The sequence below is a fragment of the Coenobita brevimanus genome, chromosome 62 (assembly GCF_032717465.1).
Source record: "Coenobita brevimanus isolate Jiangsu-jjx chromosome 62, ASM3271746v2, whole genome shotgun sequence".
Classification (NCBI taxonomy): domain Eukaryota; kingdom Metazoa; phylum Arthropoda; class Malacostraca; order Decapoda; family Coenobitidae; genus Coenobita; species Coenobita brevimanus.
In genome coordinates this window covers 6,212,799-6,229,032 of record NC_137015.1, presented here as the reverse complement: position 1 = coordinate 6,229,032, position 16,234 = coordinate 6,212,799, and the positions used below count along the sequence as shown (strand labels likewise).

Below are 16,234 nucleotides of genomic sequence, written 5' to 3'. Positions count from 1 at the left end.
GATGTGTGTGAGTTGAGTATGACTAGCAACCGAGCTACTGTAGCAGATTTGCTCAGGTTCAACAAGGTGATTGCAAGGGTGAAGACTGACAACATGAAGCTATACATTCCAAGAATGGGGCCACTCAATGAATGTTACACAGAGTGCTTTTCAGATGCCTCTTTTGCCAATCTTGTAGGCAATGGGTCTCAGGGAGGCTTTGTGATCTTACGAGATGCTAGTGGGGTGTGATGTCCCTTATTCTGGTAGACTAGAAAGATCAGGCGGGTCGTCAAATCGACTTTATCTGCTGAAACGTTGGCACTGCTTGAGTGTGCTGAAACTGCTGTATATCTTGCCAACATATTGCATGAAGTTTCTGGATGTGGAGATTTCAAGATCAAGTGTTTCGTGAATAACAAGTCTGGTGGACGCCCTTTACTCCTCTAGGAGTGTAGAAGACAGAAGATTGCACATTGATATTGCTGTATTACAAGACATGTTGGAGCAAGGGGAGACTGATGAAGTGTCTCGGGTGGATACATCACAACAACTGGCTGATTGTCTCACTAAGAAAGGTGCCTCGAATGAGTGGCTGCGTGCAGCAGTCAGCGGGGACTAGAAGGATTATAATACTTCAAGGGATACCACATATCTGTATGTGGTTACAGACTAAGTCTTAATGGTGCTTAAACAAAAGTCTATGTATTGGATACATAGTGTGTATAGGACGCCAATAATCCATTCAGTTTCATCCTTGGGATCTTTCATCCAATTAAGAAGAGAGGACGAAAGTGTTAGTGCATCTTGCTGTTAGTGTGTGTGTGTGTGCGCACGCACTTGTTACGGTCCAAGTGGTGACATCATCGGAAGGGTCTTACGGTATGCAGACGGAGTCCGCGCACTTGGAAGTGTGAGGCCGGTGAGTTCGGTTGTTTCGCATCCTAACACATACCATCTCAGTACACTCTCTTTGATTCTGGTGTCCACCGACTTCCTCACTCCACACCTTTCACGAATCACATTATTTTGTATCCTATCCACCCTCTGTACTCCACATACATTCCTCAGTAGTCCCATCTCCAGTGCTCTCATTCTTGACTTTTCATTTTCATGCCATGCCATAGTCTCACATCCATATGTTAAAGTTACCACTAACACTCCCTCATGTAAGTCTCATGCAGCTGCAACACTCAAGCCTCTGTTTCTTACCAAGGCCTTCATTGCACCAGCTACTTTTCTTCCTTGTGTCACTCTACTTTCAACTTCTTTTGCACATTTCCCTCTCTTTTCTATCACTGTACCCAGGTATTTGAACTCTCTCACCAATTCCAGTCTCTCTCCATTCACTGTAACATCACACTGGGAGTCACCTTCTCTCTCAGTAACCATCACTTTACTCTTTTCTACATTTACTCTCAAGGCACGATGCTCACAGACATCAGCAAAACTCTGCACTAGCCTACCAAGTTCTTGTCCGGTACTTGCAACTACCACTGCATCATCAGCATACAACAAATCTGAGATGTTTTCATTCATCACCATTCATTACCAATGCCATCCCTCTCTCCATTACTCATGTTTTTACTTCTCTCATCACCCCATCCATATACATACAGAATAACCATGGGGACATCACACAACCTTGTCAAACGCCCACACCAATCGTGAACCATTCACTTAGATACCCAATGAGTCATACATATCCCTCACTACCATCATAAAAACTCTTGACAGCACCTAGAAGCTTACCATCTACATCATACATGTGCAAAACTTTCCACAATCCCTCACCGTCTACTTTGTCGTATGCTTTTCCCAGATCCATGAATGCCATAAACACCTTATGGTCCTTCTCACATACCTTCTCTGCTATGTCTCACTGCAAATATTTGATTCACACATCCTCTGCCACTCCTAAAGCCACCCTGTTCATCACTCACTAGGACTTCTGACATCTCTCTTAAATTCTCTATAATAATTCTTCCATATACCTTCCCTACCACACTCAATAAACTTATGCCACGATAATTCTTGCACTCACTTCGCTTGCCATTATTATTGTACAGGGGTACAATCACAGCCTTTTTCCACTCTGCAGGCACAGTTTCACTTATCCATGGCTTCTTACATATCTCCAGCAAGCACTTCGTTCCACTCTCTCCACTACACTTAAGCATCTCTGCATACACCTCATCAACCCCAGCTGCTTTCCCATTTTTCAGCCGCTTCACAGCACTCTTCACCTGTGCGAGTGTCACGTCTCCTGGCACTGCATTCCTTCTCTGCACACCCCCATAACCAATCATGTTTACAGCTGCTCTGCTCTCTTTATTCCCATTCATCAGGCTTTCAAAATATTCTTTCCATCTGGTACTTACTTCATCTCCATGGGTTAATAATCTACCACCAGCATCCTTCACACCATCACATTTCTTTCCATTTTCACTTCTACATTTCTGCACCTTTCCAGAATAACTTCCAATTTTCAGAGTAGTTTGCATTCACTTTTCTTCCTAGATCATCACTTACCTCCTCCTTTTTCCTCTTCACTAGTCTCTTTACATGCTTCTTGCTCTCAACATACTCAGTTCTTAATTCAACTGAACCCCTATCCTGTAACCACTTTAGTCACTTCTTTCTCTTTTCCTCCACCGCTCTATTAACCTCCTCATCCCACCATACCAAACTTTTCTTCTTCGTTGTTACTCTTGCCACACCACACACCACTTTAGCATTCCTAACCAAGCAATCCTTACATGCACTCCACAGGCTGTCCAGAAGCATTTCATTCCAGTTCACTGATTCTAATTCCTCCTCTACTTTGGTCCTGCAATCATCTGCCATTTCTTTGATCCTCAGCTTCTCAACTTTCAGTCTTTCTCCCTGACTGCTCCTCTCTCTCTTGATCCACCTCACTACTCTCAGCTTGATCTTGCACATCACAATCATATGATCTGACAGACCTCCACATCGTCCTCTCACGGCCCTTGTATCAGCAACCATTCCCATCATCGACCTTTCTACGAGCACATAATCAATCAGGCTTCTTTCAACACGGTCCCCGTTCCCTCTATACCACATATATTAATGTGCATCTTTGTGTTTGAAATACAAATTACAAATGCACAACTTCCTCTCCTGACACATAACCTTTAGTCGCTTCCCATTATCATTTTCTCCTGGTACTCCATAACAACCTATTACGTCATCCTCAGGACCAGTGCCTACTCATCCATTCATATCCCCCATTATGATCACCTTGTAGCTCCTGGGCAATTGTATTTCCTCAGCTGAGTAAAAGCACCTGGTGGTTGCAAAAATTAAACAAGAAGTACATCAATGTTGTGAAATGATAAAATCATGCTTGAGAATCACTTAATTACAACTCCCCCCAACTATTTGACAAGGACGAATTCCATAAAAAATGGTTGAATAACAAACTGGCCAAATAATAAACTGATTTTTCCCATAAGATTGTTGAGAAATAGGGGGGTTAGGTTCCTGATGACCTTCATCACTCAAAAAGTATTCAATAAAGATGGAAAAAATACCATTACATATGAATGAAAGTGACACAGGGATATGGGTTGTTTTCTTATAGACACACATTCTCAAGGAAAATTATTTTAGTACTACTGTACACCTCAGATGACTTACATTTGATTTTCGATAAAAAAAAATAAAAATAAATACTGGAGAACAAAAGAAATATACCTACTTAGCGATATTAAAGAAAACCGCCTGAATGCCTTCGATAACGTGTTTATTGCTGATCCCGTAGACTGGACATGACGTCACCACACCAGACAAACTCAAATGTATTCAATTTAAAACCATTAATAGCAGTGGAAGCCTAACTGGAACCGCTGAAACCTACCTGGGAGGATTCGCCCCCAGGACCTCCCAATGATTATAACCTACCTAACCTAGTGCAATCTAAGATGTGCATTCAGTAAAACTGGAGCCAAAACAGTATCATGCGCTAAGAGTGTTCATTAATCATTGGCACAATCATCACCAGGGTTGCCATTTGGTATTTTTCATTACCAGTGTGGGTCAATTTGGTAATGAAAAATTTGTTTGGTCTATGTGGTAGGTGAGGGTGCTCACCATCCACTCACTCAATGTAGTGCTGCTCTTGGGTGTTTGCCCTTTCCTCTCCTTCCTTCCTCTTCTGTCTTTTTTTACTTCATTCTTTCCTCATCCTTCTGCCAACAGGTCACTTTATACTCTCTCTTCCATCTTTCTTTCCTCCGTTCTTTCCTCTTCCTTCTGCCTATGGGTGACTCTACACTGAATGACAAGCCAAATGGTTTCCTGTGCACCAGGAAACCATTTACTATGCTGGGTGGTAACCATATAACCAAATTATGGCGTCTAGTGGGTAATTATCGCGGTCCAGTCGGATTAAGCTGGTGAAGGTTTATATCCAAGGGGAGGTTGAAGTTTACTGCTCATGTTATGCCACTCAGGGATGAGTGAGGCTGGTCACTCTCATCTTAAATGTCAGGACCAACTTGCCTAGCCCCGGGTTCCTACGCTCTTCATGAGGCAACATAGGACTGGATGATGGATGGATGGATGGATACTGAATCAGCATGATTCATTAACAGACAGATTTGTCACATGTACGAAGACAAAGAGGATGGAGACGGTGGACTGTCTGCTCTCTTTGATTAATCTGCAAGCCTACACAGTGCGAAAATAATCAACATGCTGTTATTTATAAGGAGAGTGACTATTTCCATTTGTATATATAATCAGTGTAGAATAAATGCTTGTTTTAAGAATTTGGTAATGAAAAGTTAAATTTGGTAATGAAAATTGAGGAGTTTGGTAATGTGGCTGAGTTCAGATCCGGCAACCCTGATCGCTGCCCAACCATGCGATGGCAAAACACTCACTCAGGTTGGTGAACGCATGACTGCACTTGACAGGGGTAATAGTAGGGGCTATGGTGAAGCCATGGTGGTGCTGTTGTATTCCACAAGGCCAAAAAGAAATGCTGACAGACGAAGAGGCAACTGATCAGCAGGGTAGAGGGCAGGAGACAGGCAGCTCAGCCGGTCTGTCTGGCAGCACGCAGTTTGATTTGTCAAAATGGCAGGGATAACCATGTCAAACAACAAAATAGGGTATGGATTTATAAATACTGAAACAATGAATTGTCGAATAATGATCGGTCGAAAAAAGAGGGCTTTGTGTATTTCCAAAAGCCATATGGTCTTTACAGAATTACAAAGGGACCACTAGAATTACATTTATTTTTCTGTAATCATACTATTTCTGATACAAAGTAAAATGCATTATACTATAAAAGTTGTGTTACATTCCTTGAAACTGGATGTTCAATAGCTAAAACTGTTCTACATCCTTTTCATAACATAATGCAAAATAATGAAAATGTTCATTAAAACTGTTCATCATCACAACCATCCCACCTTTTATTCCACCCACAAGTGAGATCAGAGTCGTGCGCAGGATTTTTGAAGGGGCAGGTTGGGGGGGGGGGGATTTTTTTTTTTTTTTCAAAACACAGTTTAATCAGAGAGTGATAAAGAAAAACTTACAAAACAGTAGTTTAGCTGACTGCATTTCTATTTTTCAAATTAAATTCTCAGGTGAACACTAGCAACTTTTGGAAGTCTGTGAAAGCTCCTACTCATTCTTCTTTATATTCTGAAGAACTTTTTAACCCTTTTTCTATTATTTTTATATCTCGTAACATTCTTAACAGGATTTAATTAATTTAATGAGTTGCATTTCCAGTATTATTTTCAAAGAATTTTTCATTATTTCCAAATGAGGGGGTTAAACCTCCCCTCCATGGGCATAGTCCTGAGTGGGATGAGGTAGGGTACAGAAAGTTCAAAAAAAGAAAAAATATATACATGATATATGAACAAGTAAACATCCTGACCAAAGAAATGAGCTACACACTCATTCACTCACAATCCAGGCCCCAAGAACCCTGACTCCACCTCACAGGCATAACCACTCACTAATATGTGCTTCATATTACCTATGACAGAGTAAATGCAATGACTATTGTTTAAAAAAAAAAAAAAAAAAAGGACAATAAACTCTTGTCACGAACTCTATAAAAAATTCATTCAACCACCTCACTTTCACCAGTCATATTCATTTGTTCTCAGCAAGTCCAAACATACCATATCCAATTACTGGGGAGGCTGGTAAGGACTTGTGACCTATATCTGATAATCCAATGAGGTTCATACCTGGTTGTGGGAATGTACATAATCATGTCATCATCATCGTCATCATGACCTATTTCCTACATAATCATGAGTCAAGGACACAAATGGTAAGTATACAGTGACCCAATATAAGCGGTACCAGTTGTGTGGCACTTAAGACAACCCAGTACTTCAGCAGGGGAGTGTCACCTTTTACATAAATGAGAGAATATATGGCAATTATTTACACAAATCTTGAATTTTTATGGTGCTATTACCACCATTAGGATAAAGTTGTTCACTGTGGGGATGGGTTGGGTATACAGTGGAACCCCAGAATTCGTACGCCTCTCTACTCGTACAGCTTTTTCGCCCCAAAATCGCTCCAGTTCTCATACGGTGACCCGTTATTCGCACTAAGAGATGTGGCATTGTAGGTGCCACATGGTCGCCAGTCTGGCTTTGTCTTCCGCCAGCTATGCATCAGTCATACAGGCTTGATTAAACTTTGTGATGAATTGCATATTTTCATTAGAAAATTGTACATAATCATGGGCCCTAAAAAGATTAGTGAGTCAGCTGGAGCTAAAAGTAAAGCAGTGAGAACAACAATTGAGCTGAAAAAAGAACTCACTGCAAAGTTTGAAAGTGGAACCCGTGTCTCCAATCTTGCCAATCATTATAGTATGGCGAAATCTACCGTTTCATCCATACTAAAAAACAGATTAATGCAAATTACATTGTTTCTTATGGAAAAAAATGATTCGGTTTTCGAACAATTCGCAACTAGTACAGCCTCCAGGAACGAATTGTGTACGAATTCCGGGGTTCTACCGTAATTGCATTAAATACTGGGATTTTGCTGTAAGTAAATGTTAGTGGTTCACAAGTGACAGTGTGGCTGAAATGTATACTGTGTGTGTGTGTGTGTGTGTGTGTATGTGTGTGTGTGTATATACACATTTATATATATATATATATATATATATATATATATATATAATACAGTATATATATATATATATATATATATATATATATATATATACAGTATATATATATATATATATATATATATATATATATATATATATATATAGGTAAGCCCTTAATTCACGCGAGGGTTAGGTTCCCAGACCCTTCGCGTATGTGGTAAATTCGCGTATATGTTCTGCCCTTGTGTGCACATAATTACGCATGTTTATACGTATATTACATCTGAATAATACTGTTTATGCACTACATACACCTTATAAACTAGCACAAAGTATTAAAAACAACAAAAATGTAAGAAATTTAAACCTGAAACCTGACAAGCACAGGCATAGGTGGAGACACTTCAGCAGTTTGGCACTAGCCCTCACTGCCTCCTGTATGCTACATTCTGCCTTCTTTATTGTATGAACAGTTGACTCATTCACCCCAAACATGCGGTTCCAAGACAATTCACAGGCGTAGGTGGAGACACTTTAGCAGTCTGGTGCACTAGCCCTCACTGTCTCCCATATGCTACGTTCTCCTTCTTTATTGTATGAACAGTTGACTCACCCCAAACATACGGTTCTGAGACAATTCACCATCAAGTCAATTCACTGTCAAAACATGGACAATTCCCCGTCATTCTATTAATATACTTATTATTGATTAATTAATACTTTAATAACTAATTTTCAGGGGGATTTTATAACTCATATAAGTAAAAAACTAGTGTACTGTACTTGCTAAATAAACTGGTATGTAAATAAATGACGGGGAATCGTCCTGACAGAGAATTGTCGCCAACATTCCACCCTGAAGTTTGTCCAACACTGCAACTTTGTCAGTGACACCACTTTACCAGCCCGCTTTGGTGTGTTACCACATGCATCACTAGCACTATGCTTAGGCCCCATGCTGGCAGACAAGGCAAGCAATCACTGGAAGGCAGAAAAATATGCCACAAATAACGATTCTCGATCTCGAGTCACGCATGATTTGACCGTCGGATTCAAACTGACTGTGTGGTGCGGGGTAGACCGACCTCCCAGGCTCCCACACACACACACATACATATATGTGTGCACACGGGCAGCAGGTAGGCATTTTTTATATTTTATTTCTTTCTCTTGTATATTGAAATTACTTATATGAATACTATAATTTTGTTTTAATTATTGTACGAAAAATTCGTGTATAACCGAAATCGCGTGAAAAAAGTTCGCGTGAATTAAGGGATAACCTGTATATATATATATATATATATATATATATATATATATATATATATATATATATATATATATATAGTATGTATATCATCATCATCATCATCATCCGGACCTCCTTTCCCACCCAAGAGCAGGGTGAGGAGTAGCAATGTCCAGACAGCCCAAGCTTGTCCAATCTAATGGCCCATACCTCCATTCACTCATGATTCAAGCTCCCAGAATCCTGGCTCTATCTGATACGCCAAAAAACATTCATCACATTCTGCACCTTCACATAAATGTATCATAGTGGTAGGTGGGGGCACCCATCATCCACTCACTCAATGTAGGGATGCCTTATGGTCTCTACACTGAGTGACAAGCCAAATGGTTTCCATTTACTACGCTGGGTGGTACACATTTAACCGAGGTATTTTGCTGGGTTGTGTCCCCCAGAGTCCCGTCTAAAATCCCTTAATAATGGCAAATGTTTCGGACTATATATATATATATATATATATATATATATATATATATACACATACATATAAATATATATATATATATATATATATATATATATATATATATATATATATATATATATATACGTATATGTATTTATACGGTAGGGGAAAAGTGTTCATTATCTGTATGTTGCTACTACCTGGACATGTCTTTGGTTCTACTATGTCCTGATAAATGAGGGATTACTGTATATATACATACATATAATTCCATCCATCCATCCATCATCCAATCCTACGCTGCCCCGTAAGGAGCGTAGGAGACCGGGGCTAGGCAGTTGGTCCTGACATTTAAGATGAGAGTGACCAACCTCACTCATCCCTGAGTGCCATTATGTGAGCAATAAACCCCAACCACCTCTTGGATATAAACCTTCACCGGTTCAATCCGACTGAAGCGTAATAATTACCCACTAAACCACCAGGCGCCAAAATATGGTTATATGGCTACCACCCAGCGTAGTAAATGATTTTCTGGTGTATAGGAAACCATCTGGCTTGTCCCTCAATGTAGAATCACTCACAGGCAGAAGGAAGAGGAAAGAATGAAGGAACGAAAGACAGAAGAGGGAGTGTAAAGTCACTCGCAGGCAGAGAGACAAGGAAAGGCTGAAGGAGAGAAAGACAGAAGAGGATGGAAGGAAAGAAGGACGGAGAGGAAAGGGTAGACAACCGAGAGCAGCATTACATCAAGTTAGTGGATGGTGAGTACAGTATATATATAGAGAGAGAGAGAGAGAGAGAGAGAGAGAGCCTCTGTGGTACAGTGGTAAAGTGTGCGTTTTCGTACACTGAAGAATGAGGGTTCGAGCCCCGCCAGGGTAATAAACTTTGGGAGCGTTCTTCAGGCCATGTACTGCATTGGCGGACACAATGGGTGCTGTGGTTGAACCAGTGTTGCATACTATAAAGCATGCTTGCACCCAGTCTGCATGCACGGGCCGATTACACTTGGTTCACAGACTACACACACATCTAAAGCCACTCCAACACTACAATTACACTTACAAACACTTCTCACACTACATTCAATCTCTACTAAACAGCCTAAGCCACTTGGTAGAGATACATTGGCTGTATCATCCAGACTTCGGTCAGGACAGGCCAGTCCTGCAGTGGACACTCAAATGGCTGATGAGATGATATATATATATATATATATATATATATATATATATATATGGGGCCTCTGTGGTACAGTGGTAAAGTGTGCATTTTAGCGCACTGGAGAGCGAGGGTTCGTGCCCTGCCAGGGTAAAAAACTTTGAGAGCGTTCTCCTGGCCACCTACTGCTTGGCGGACATCAGGGGTGCTGTGGTTGAACCAGTGTCACTTACTACAGTATAAAAGTATGCTTGCACCCAGTCGGCTTGCAAGGGCCGATTACACTTGGTTCACAGACTACACACACATCCAAAGCCACTCCAACACAACAATTACACTTACAAGCACTTCACACCCTACATACAGTCTCTACCAGGCAGCCTAAGCCACTTGGCAGAGATATATTGGTTGTATCGTCCCTACTTCGGCTGGGATAGACCAGTCCTGCAGTGGATACTCAAACGGTTGATGATGATATATATATATATATATATATATATATATATATACATATATATATATCGCATTGGAGCCCAGCATCCTCGGTACTGGACAGAACTGGGAATTTTCAAATCTTAATAAACTGGGGAACCCCCGAGTAGGGACCTATGAGCTTTGCAACTATGAGCCGATAGGCGGAGGTCGGTACGCTTAGCACCCTCCCAGTGCAATGCCTCGCCCAGCAACTCTGGGATCCAATGGGTTAATGACGGGCAAAAATCTATCGGTTTCTTTAACCCATTGGAGCCCAGCGTCCTCAGTACTAGACAAAACTGGGAATTTTCAAATCTTAATAAAGGAGGGAACTCCCGGGTAGGGACCCATGAGCTTCACGACTATGAGCCAATAGGCGGAGGGTGGTACGCTTAGTACCCTCCCAGTGCAATGCCTCGTCCAGCACCTCTGGGATACAATATATATATATATATATATATATACTGTATATATATGTATGTACATACACTACATCCTCACAGTGCACGAGGACCTTTTTTTTTATTTTAGTGTATTTTTTATTAGCACGCGAACTGAACTCCTTGTAAGCGAGACGGGCAGCGAAGAGTGGCCCCAATCTGGGGTTACCCCGAGTACGCGACACTGTCCCCCCAAGAAGCGATGACGGGTAAAGGTGAGCAGCCATATTCTTGTTGGTTTAGTTAAGCCATATCCTTGTTGATTTACCTAGTAAAGCCATATTCTTGTTGGTTTACTTTATCTTAGATAATATGTATAAGAAAGTTTTCCTGTACAGTACAATACTTAGGTCTGAAAGGCATCTCAAGGGCTGCCCATGAAGGGGGGTGCCACCCATATGTAATTTTTCCCATAAGTTTATGTATTCACAGTATGCGAATTCCTAGTACGCAACATCTTCCGCTGCCCATATAGGTACGTACTACTGGGATATACTGTATATATTTATATATATATATATATATATATATATATATATATACAGTATATCCATCCATCATCCAGTCCTACATTGCCCCATGAGGAGTGTAGGAGCCTGGGGCTAGGCAGTTGGTCCCAACATTTAAGATGAGAGTGACAAACCTCACTCATCCCTGAGTGGCATTACATGAGCAATCAACTCCAACCACCTCTTGGATATAAACCTTCACCGGCTCAATCCAATTGGAGTGCAATAGTTACCCACTAAACCACCAGGTGCTAAAATTTGGTTATATGGCTACCACCCAGCGTAGTAAATTCCTGGTGCACAGGAAACCATTTGGCTTGTCACTCAGTGTAGAGTCACCCACAGGCTGAAGGAAGTGGAAAGAATGAAGGAAAGAAAGACAGAAGAGGGAGTGTAAAGTCACCCGTAGGCAGAAGGACCAGGAAAGAATGAAGGAAAAAAAGACAGAAGAGAATGGAAGGAAAGAAGGATGGAGAGGAAAGGGCCAACACCCGAGAGCAGCACTACATACAGTAGAGTGAGTGGATGGTAAGCGCCCCCACCTACCACAAATGTATATATACAGTACCCTCGTGTCCAACATGCATTTGTCCAGCACGATTCGCATCCAGCACGGAGAGCAAAAAATTAGTACGATTTAATACAATTTAATTACTGTAACATGGGTGCATTAGCATATCACGCACGGATCTCCGAGAAGTGGGCGAAATCCGCAGAGTTCGCCTTTAGCACGATCACCCCAGGTCCAACACGGTCATACTGGACGTTTCTGTGATGCTGACAGCCAATCAAAACTTCTGATCAAGTTGCCTCCCCCAGCCGCTATTGTGACATGATCGTGATGTTGCCCAATCAAAAATGCTTCTGCTCTCACATGACGTTTTGTTTAAATTTCTCCCGCCACAGCGCCACTCAGTCGCATAATTCGCATTGGAAGGTGCTTTTTTCTCGCTGCATTTTCTGCCCTTGCTACTGCATTTTATCCTGCTCATGATGCCTAGGAAGCCTTCTGAGAACCTCAAGAAGCAGCGGCACCTCTCTCAGGCCACTAAGCTAGAAATCATCGAGAGGAAGAAGACAAGGGAGAGGAAAGTGGACATCGCCAAGGCGTATGACATGAATGAAGCCAGCGTGAGGACCATAATAAAAAACCAAGACAAGATCCTGGCAGCAGTGAAGGCTTACGGAGTGGTAGGACAGGCAGAAGCAGGACCTTCCATGGATGTGGATAAGGATAGTGATTCTGAGTGTGATTTCACAGGATTTATGAGGGAGGTTGAGGAGGAGCAGCAGCCATTACCCACTAGTGACACCAGCAGCCATCCTCCGGGGACACAGTAGGACTACCTACAGCCTCGGATACCACCTTCCATTCCCAGCAAACCCACCAACACTATCCTAAAAGGTTAGTTATCATTCATAGTACAGCACCATTTATTATAATTACAGTAGTACCAATATATGTAAAGGTATATGGTAGGTATTTAGGGTGACTTTTCCTAGGGTTGCTGACATAATTCATTTCTCCCCATAAGCTCTGCTGTTTGTCCAACACGTTTTTGGTCCAACACGGGACCTGTGCATGACAATATTACCGTGTTGGACACGAGGGTACTGTGTGTATATATATATATATATATATATATATATATATATCTATCTATCTGTGTGTGTGATGATGATGATGATATATACAGTATATATATGTATGTCTGTATGTATGTATATATATATATATATATATATATATATATATATATATATATATATCATCATCACGATCATCAGCAGTTTGAGTATCCACTGCAGGACCGGCCTATCCCGACCGAAGTCGGGACGATACAGCTTAGGCTGTCTGGTAGAGATTGTATGTAGGGTGAGAAGTGCTTGTAAATGTAATTGTAGTGTTGGAGTGACTTTGGATGTGTGTGTAATCGGCCCATGCAAGCCGACTTGGTGCAAGCATACTTTGTAGTAAGCGACACTGGTTCAACCACGGCACCCCTTGTGTCTGCCAATGCAGTACATGGCCAGGTGAACACTCCCAAAATTTATTACTCTGGCGGGGCGCGAACTCTGGTTCATCCGTGTACGAAAAGTACACTCTACCACGTACCACAGAGGCTCCATATATATATATATATATATATATATATATAAAAATAATATACTGTATATACATATATATATATATATATATATATATATATATATATATATATATATATATATATATATATATATATATATATATATATATATAAAAATAATATACTGTATATACATATATATATATATATATATATATATATAAAAATAATATACTGTATATACATATATATATATATATATATCCAACATCCAATCCTACATTGCCCCATGAGGAGTGTAGGAGCCTGGGGCTAGGCAGCTGGTCCCGACATTTAAGATGAGAGTGAGCAGCCTCACTCATCCCTGAGTGGCATTACATGAGCAATCAACCCCAACCACCTTTGGATATAAACCTTCCCCGGCTCAATCCGACTGGAGTGCAATAATTACCCACTAAACCACCAGGCGTCAAAATTTGGTTATATGGTTACCATCCAGCATAGTAAATGGTTTCCTAGTGCACAGGAAACCATTTGGCTTGTCACTCAGTGTAGAGTCACCCACAGGCTGAAGGAAGTGGAAAGAATGAAGGAAAGAAAGACAGAAGAGGGAGCGTAAAGTCACCCGTAGGCAGAAGGACAAGGAAAGAATAAAGGAAAGAAAGACAGAAGAAAATAGAAGGAAAGAAGGATGGAGAGGAAAGGGCAGACACCCGAGAGCAGCACTACATCGAGTGAGTGGAAAATCATCTTTGTTAAACTCTGTTGACATGAGAAGCCTTTCCTAGGTTGAATAATGCAGCCTGATGGCAGCAAATATAAACTATAATAATTTTTTAAAAGTCACCTAGATTCATGAAGAAAAGTTTCTTGCTCTTTCAATCACAAACTGCTGCAGTGATAAACATAAATACGTGACTAAAACACCCACTAACTTGCCCTCTTCTGAAAGCAATTGTGAAAATTACAATAAAATGTTCTTCTCATGGACTATCCCTCTTAGCTCAGGGGCTGTGTTTACCTGGATAAGGAAGAGTATCTGGATAAAGATGGATATTAAGACATCTGCCACAAGTTTGCTAACACTGTCAATGAGCTGTGGGCGTCCCTGCCGCTGCCGGTACGCACTGTCAGCAATGTCCTGAAATGATAAACATAGGTCATGCATTGGAAGAGAAAGAGAATCAGGCACTGGGAGAAAAAGAGAATGAAAATTTATAGACACTGTCAACTGACAAACTTTTCTTTAAATGTTAAAAGTCTCTACACTCAAGCTTGTATCTAATTAATCAGAGAATGACAGGGAGGCAGCAGAAAGATTTAGGAAATGGAGAAATGGAATGGGGTACAAGGGTTTAAGAGTAAATGCAGATAAAACAAAGCTGATGATATCTTGAGCTGGTTGCAGTACTATCACAGCAAAGGGAGTGTTGCCATATGCAGTTTGTCACAAGTAAATTAACTCCATCTCAGGCTGTTTGTGATAAGTGGGTGCATTAGAAATGTAGTGGTATTAGAGGTAGGCTGCAAAATAATACTGATTTTGTGTGTGCGTGTGTCAGGGAGAACATGCAGAGATTGTTAGGTATGAAAGGATTGATGTTGCTGTAGAGTCTCTTGAGTGCATGGACTTCTGTTATTTGGAGGATATGATGTGCTTGATGGTGGGGTTTTGCTATATCTATGGCTAGGGTAAGGAGTGGCTGGAGGAAGTTTAGGAAGCTGATGTCTCTCCTAACACTGAGAGGGGTCTACCTCTGTCCTAATGGATCTTTGAATGAGGCATTGTTTGGAGTGTAATCCTATATGGTAGTGGGACCTGGGTAGTAAAGGTAGAGGATATTTGTGGTCTCATCCATCCATCATCCACTCCTACGTTGCCCCATGAGAAGCGTAGGAGCCCGGGGCTAGGCAAGTTGGTCCTGGCATTTAAGATGAGAGTCTCAAACATACAGAAATGAAAATGATTAGATGGATAAATAGTGGGTCCTTGAATATGAAGCCAGGGGGAAAAAGGAGTGCTACTGAACAGTTGAGGGGAAGGATGTGACTTAAATGGACAGGTGTTGCGATGATGAGGAGTATACTGAGATGGTTTGGGCATGCTGAGAGTGTGACAGATGACAACTGCATGCAGAGGGTGAGAATCATAAACGTCAGAAGGTCGGGTGAGGGGTGGGGGGGGACTTGGACAAGGTCACAGAGTGTGTTCTCACGTCTAAAGGACTGAATAGTGAGGCTGCCAGTGATCAAGCAGTGTGGAAAGCCACCACTAGGTGACCAAGGCCAACACATGCAAGCATGTTAGAGCTTTTATAAACAATACAATACGAAACGATTACTAGTAATCCCCATACGGCAAGGAATCACTCCCAAGGTGGCTGTAACTGTCTAGCAGTAGTCTGAATATAATATCTAAGTGGTTTGTGGTACTGATGGGTTACATAGATATAGCCTTTTAACCATCTGTGCAACAGTGCTCACTCAGATTAATAAAATCTCCAGTGGTGGAAAAAAAAAAAAAAAAAAATACAGGGGACATGAACCTAAGTGGTCCACTGTACTCAGGGACTTAAGATAATCTGTCCTCCTTACACCAAGGTTGTTTTCACCTGTAACAAGTAAAATGTATTCTTTGAGAGCAAACAATACTACATTACCATTTATCATTTAGATGCACTTTACGTCTACAAATATTAACCAGTCAACATGTCCTATAGACAGA

The 16,234-nt window shown here is 41.1% G+C and overlaps 1 protein-coding gene across 2 annotated transcripts in view; it reads right to left on the bottom strand.

The window, feature by feature from the left end:
• The window catches only part of tank (EI24 domain-containing protein tank), a 75,525-nt gene that overhangs the window by 19,894 nt on the left and 39,397 nt on the right, over positions 1–16,234 (bottom strand). For both annotated transcript variants that reach the window (XM_080275713.1, XM_080275714.1), the window contains exon 4: positions 14,531–14,650. In XM_080275713.1, coding sequence (XP_080131839.1) covers positions 14,531–14,650 — 120 coding nt within the window. The remainder of the gene's footprint in view (positions 1–14,530; positions 14,651–16,234) is intronic.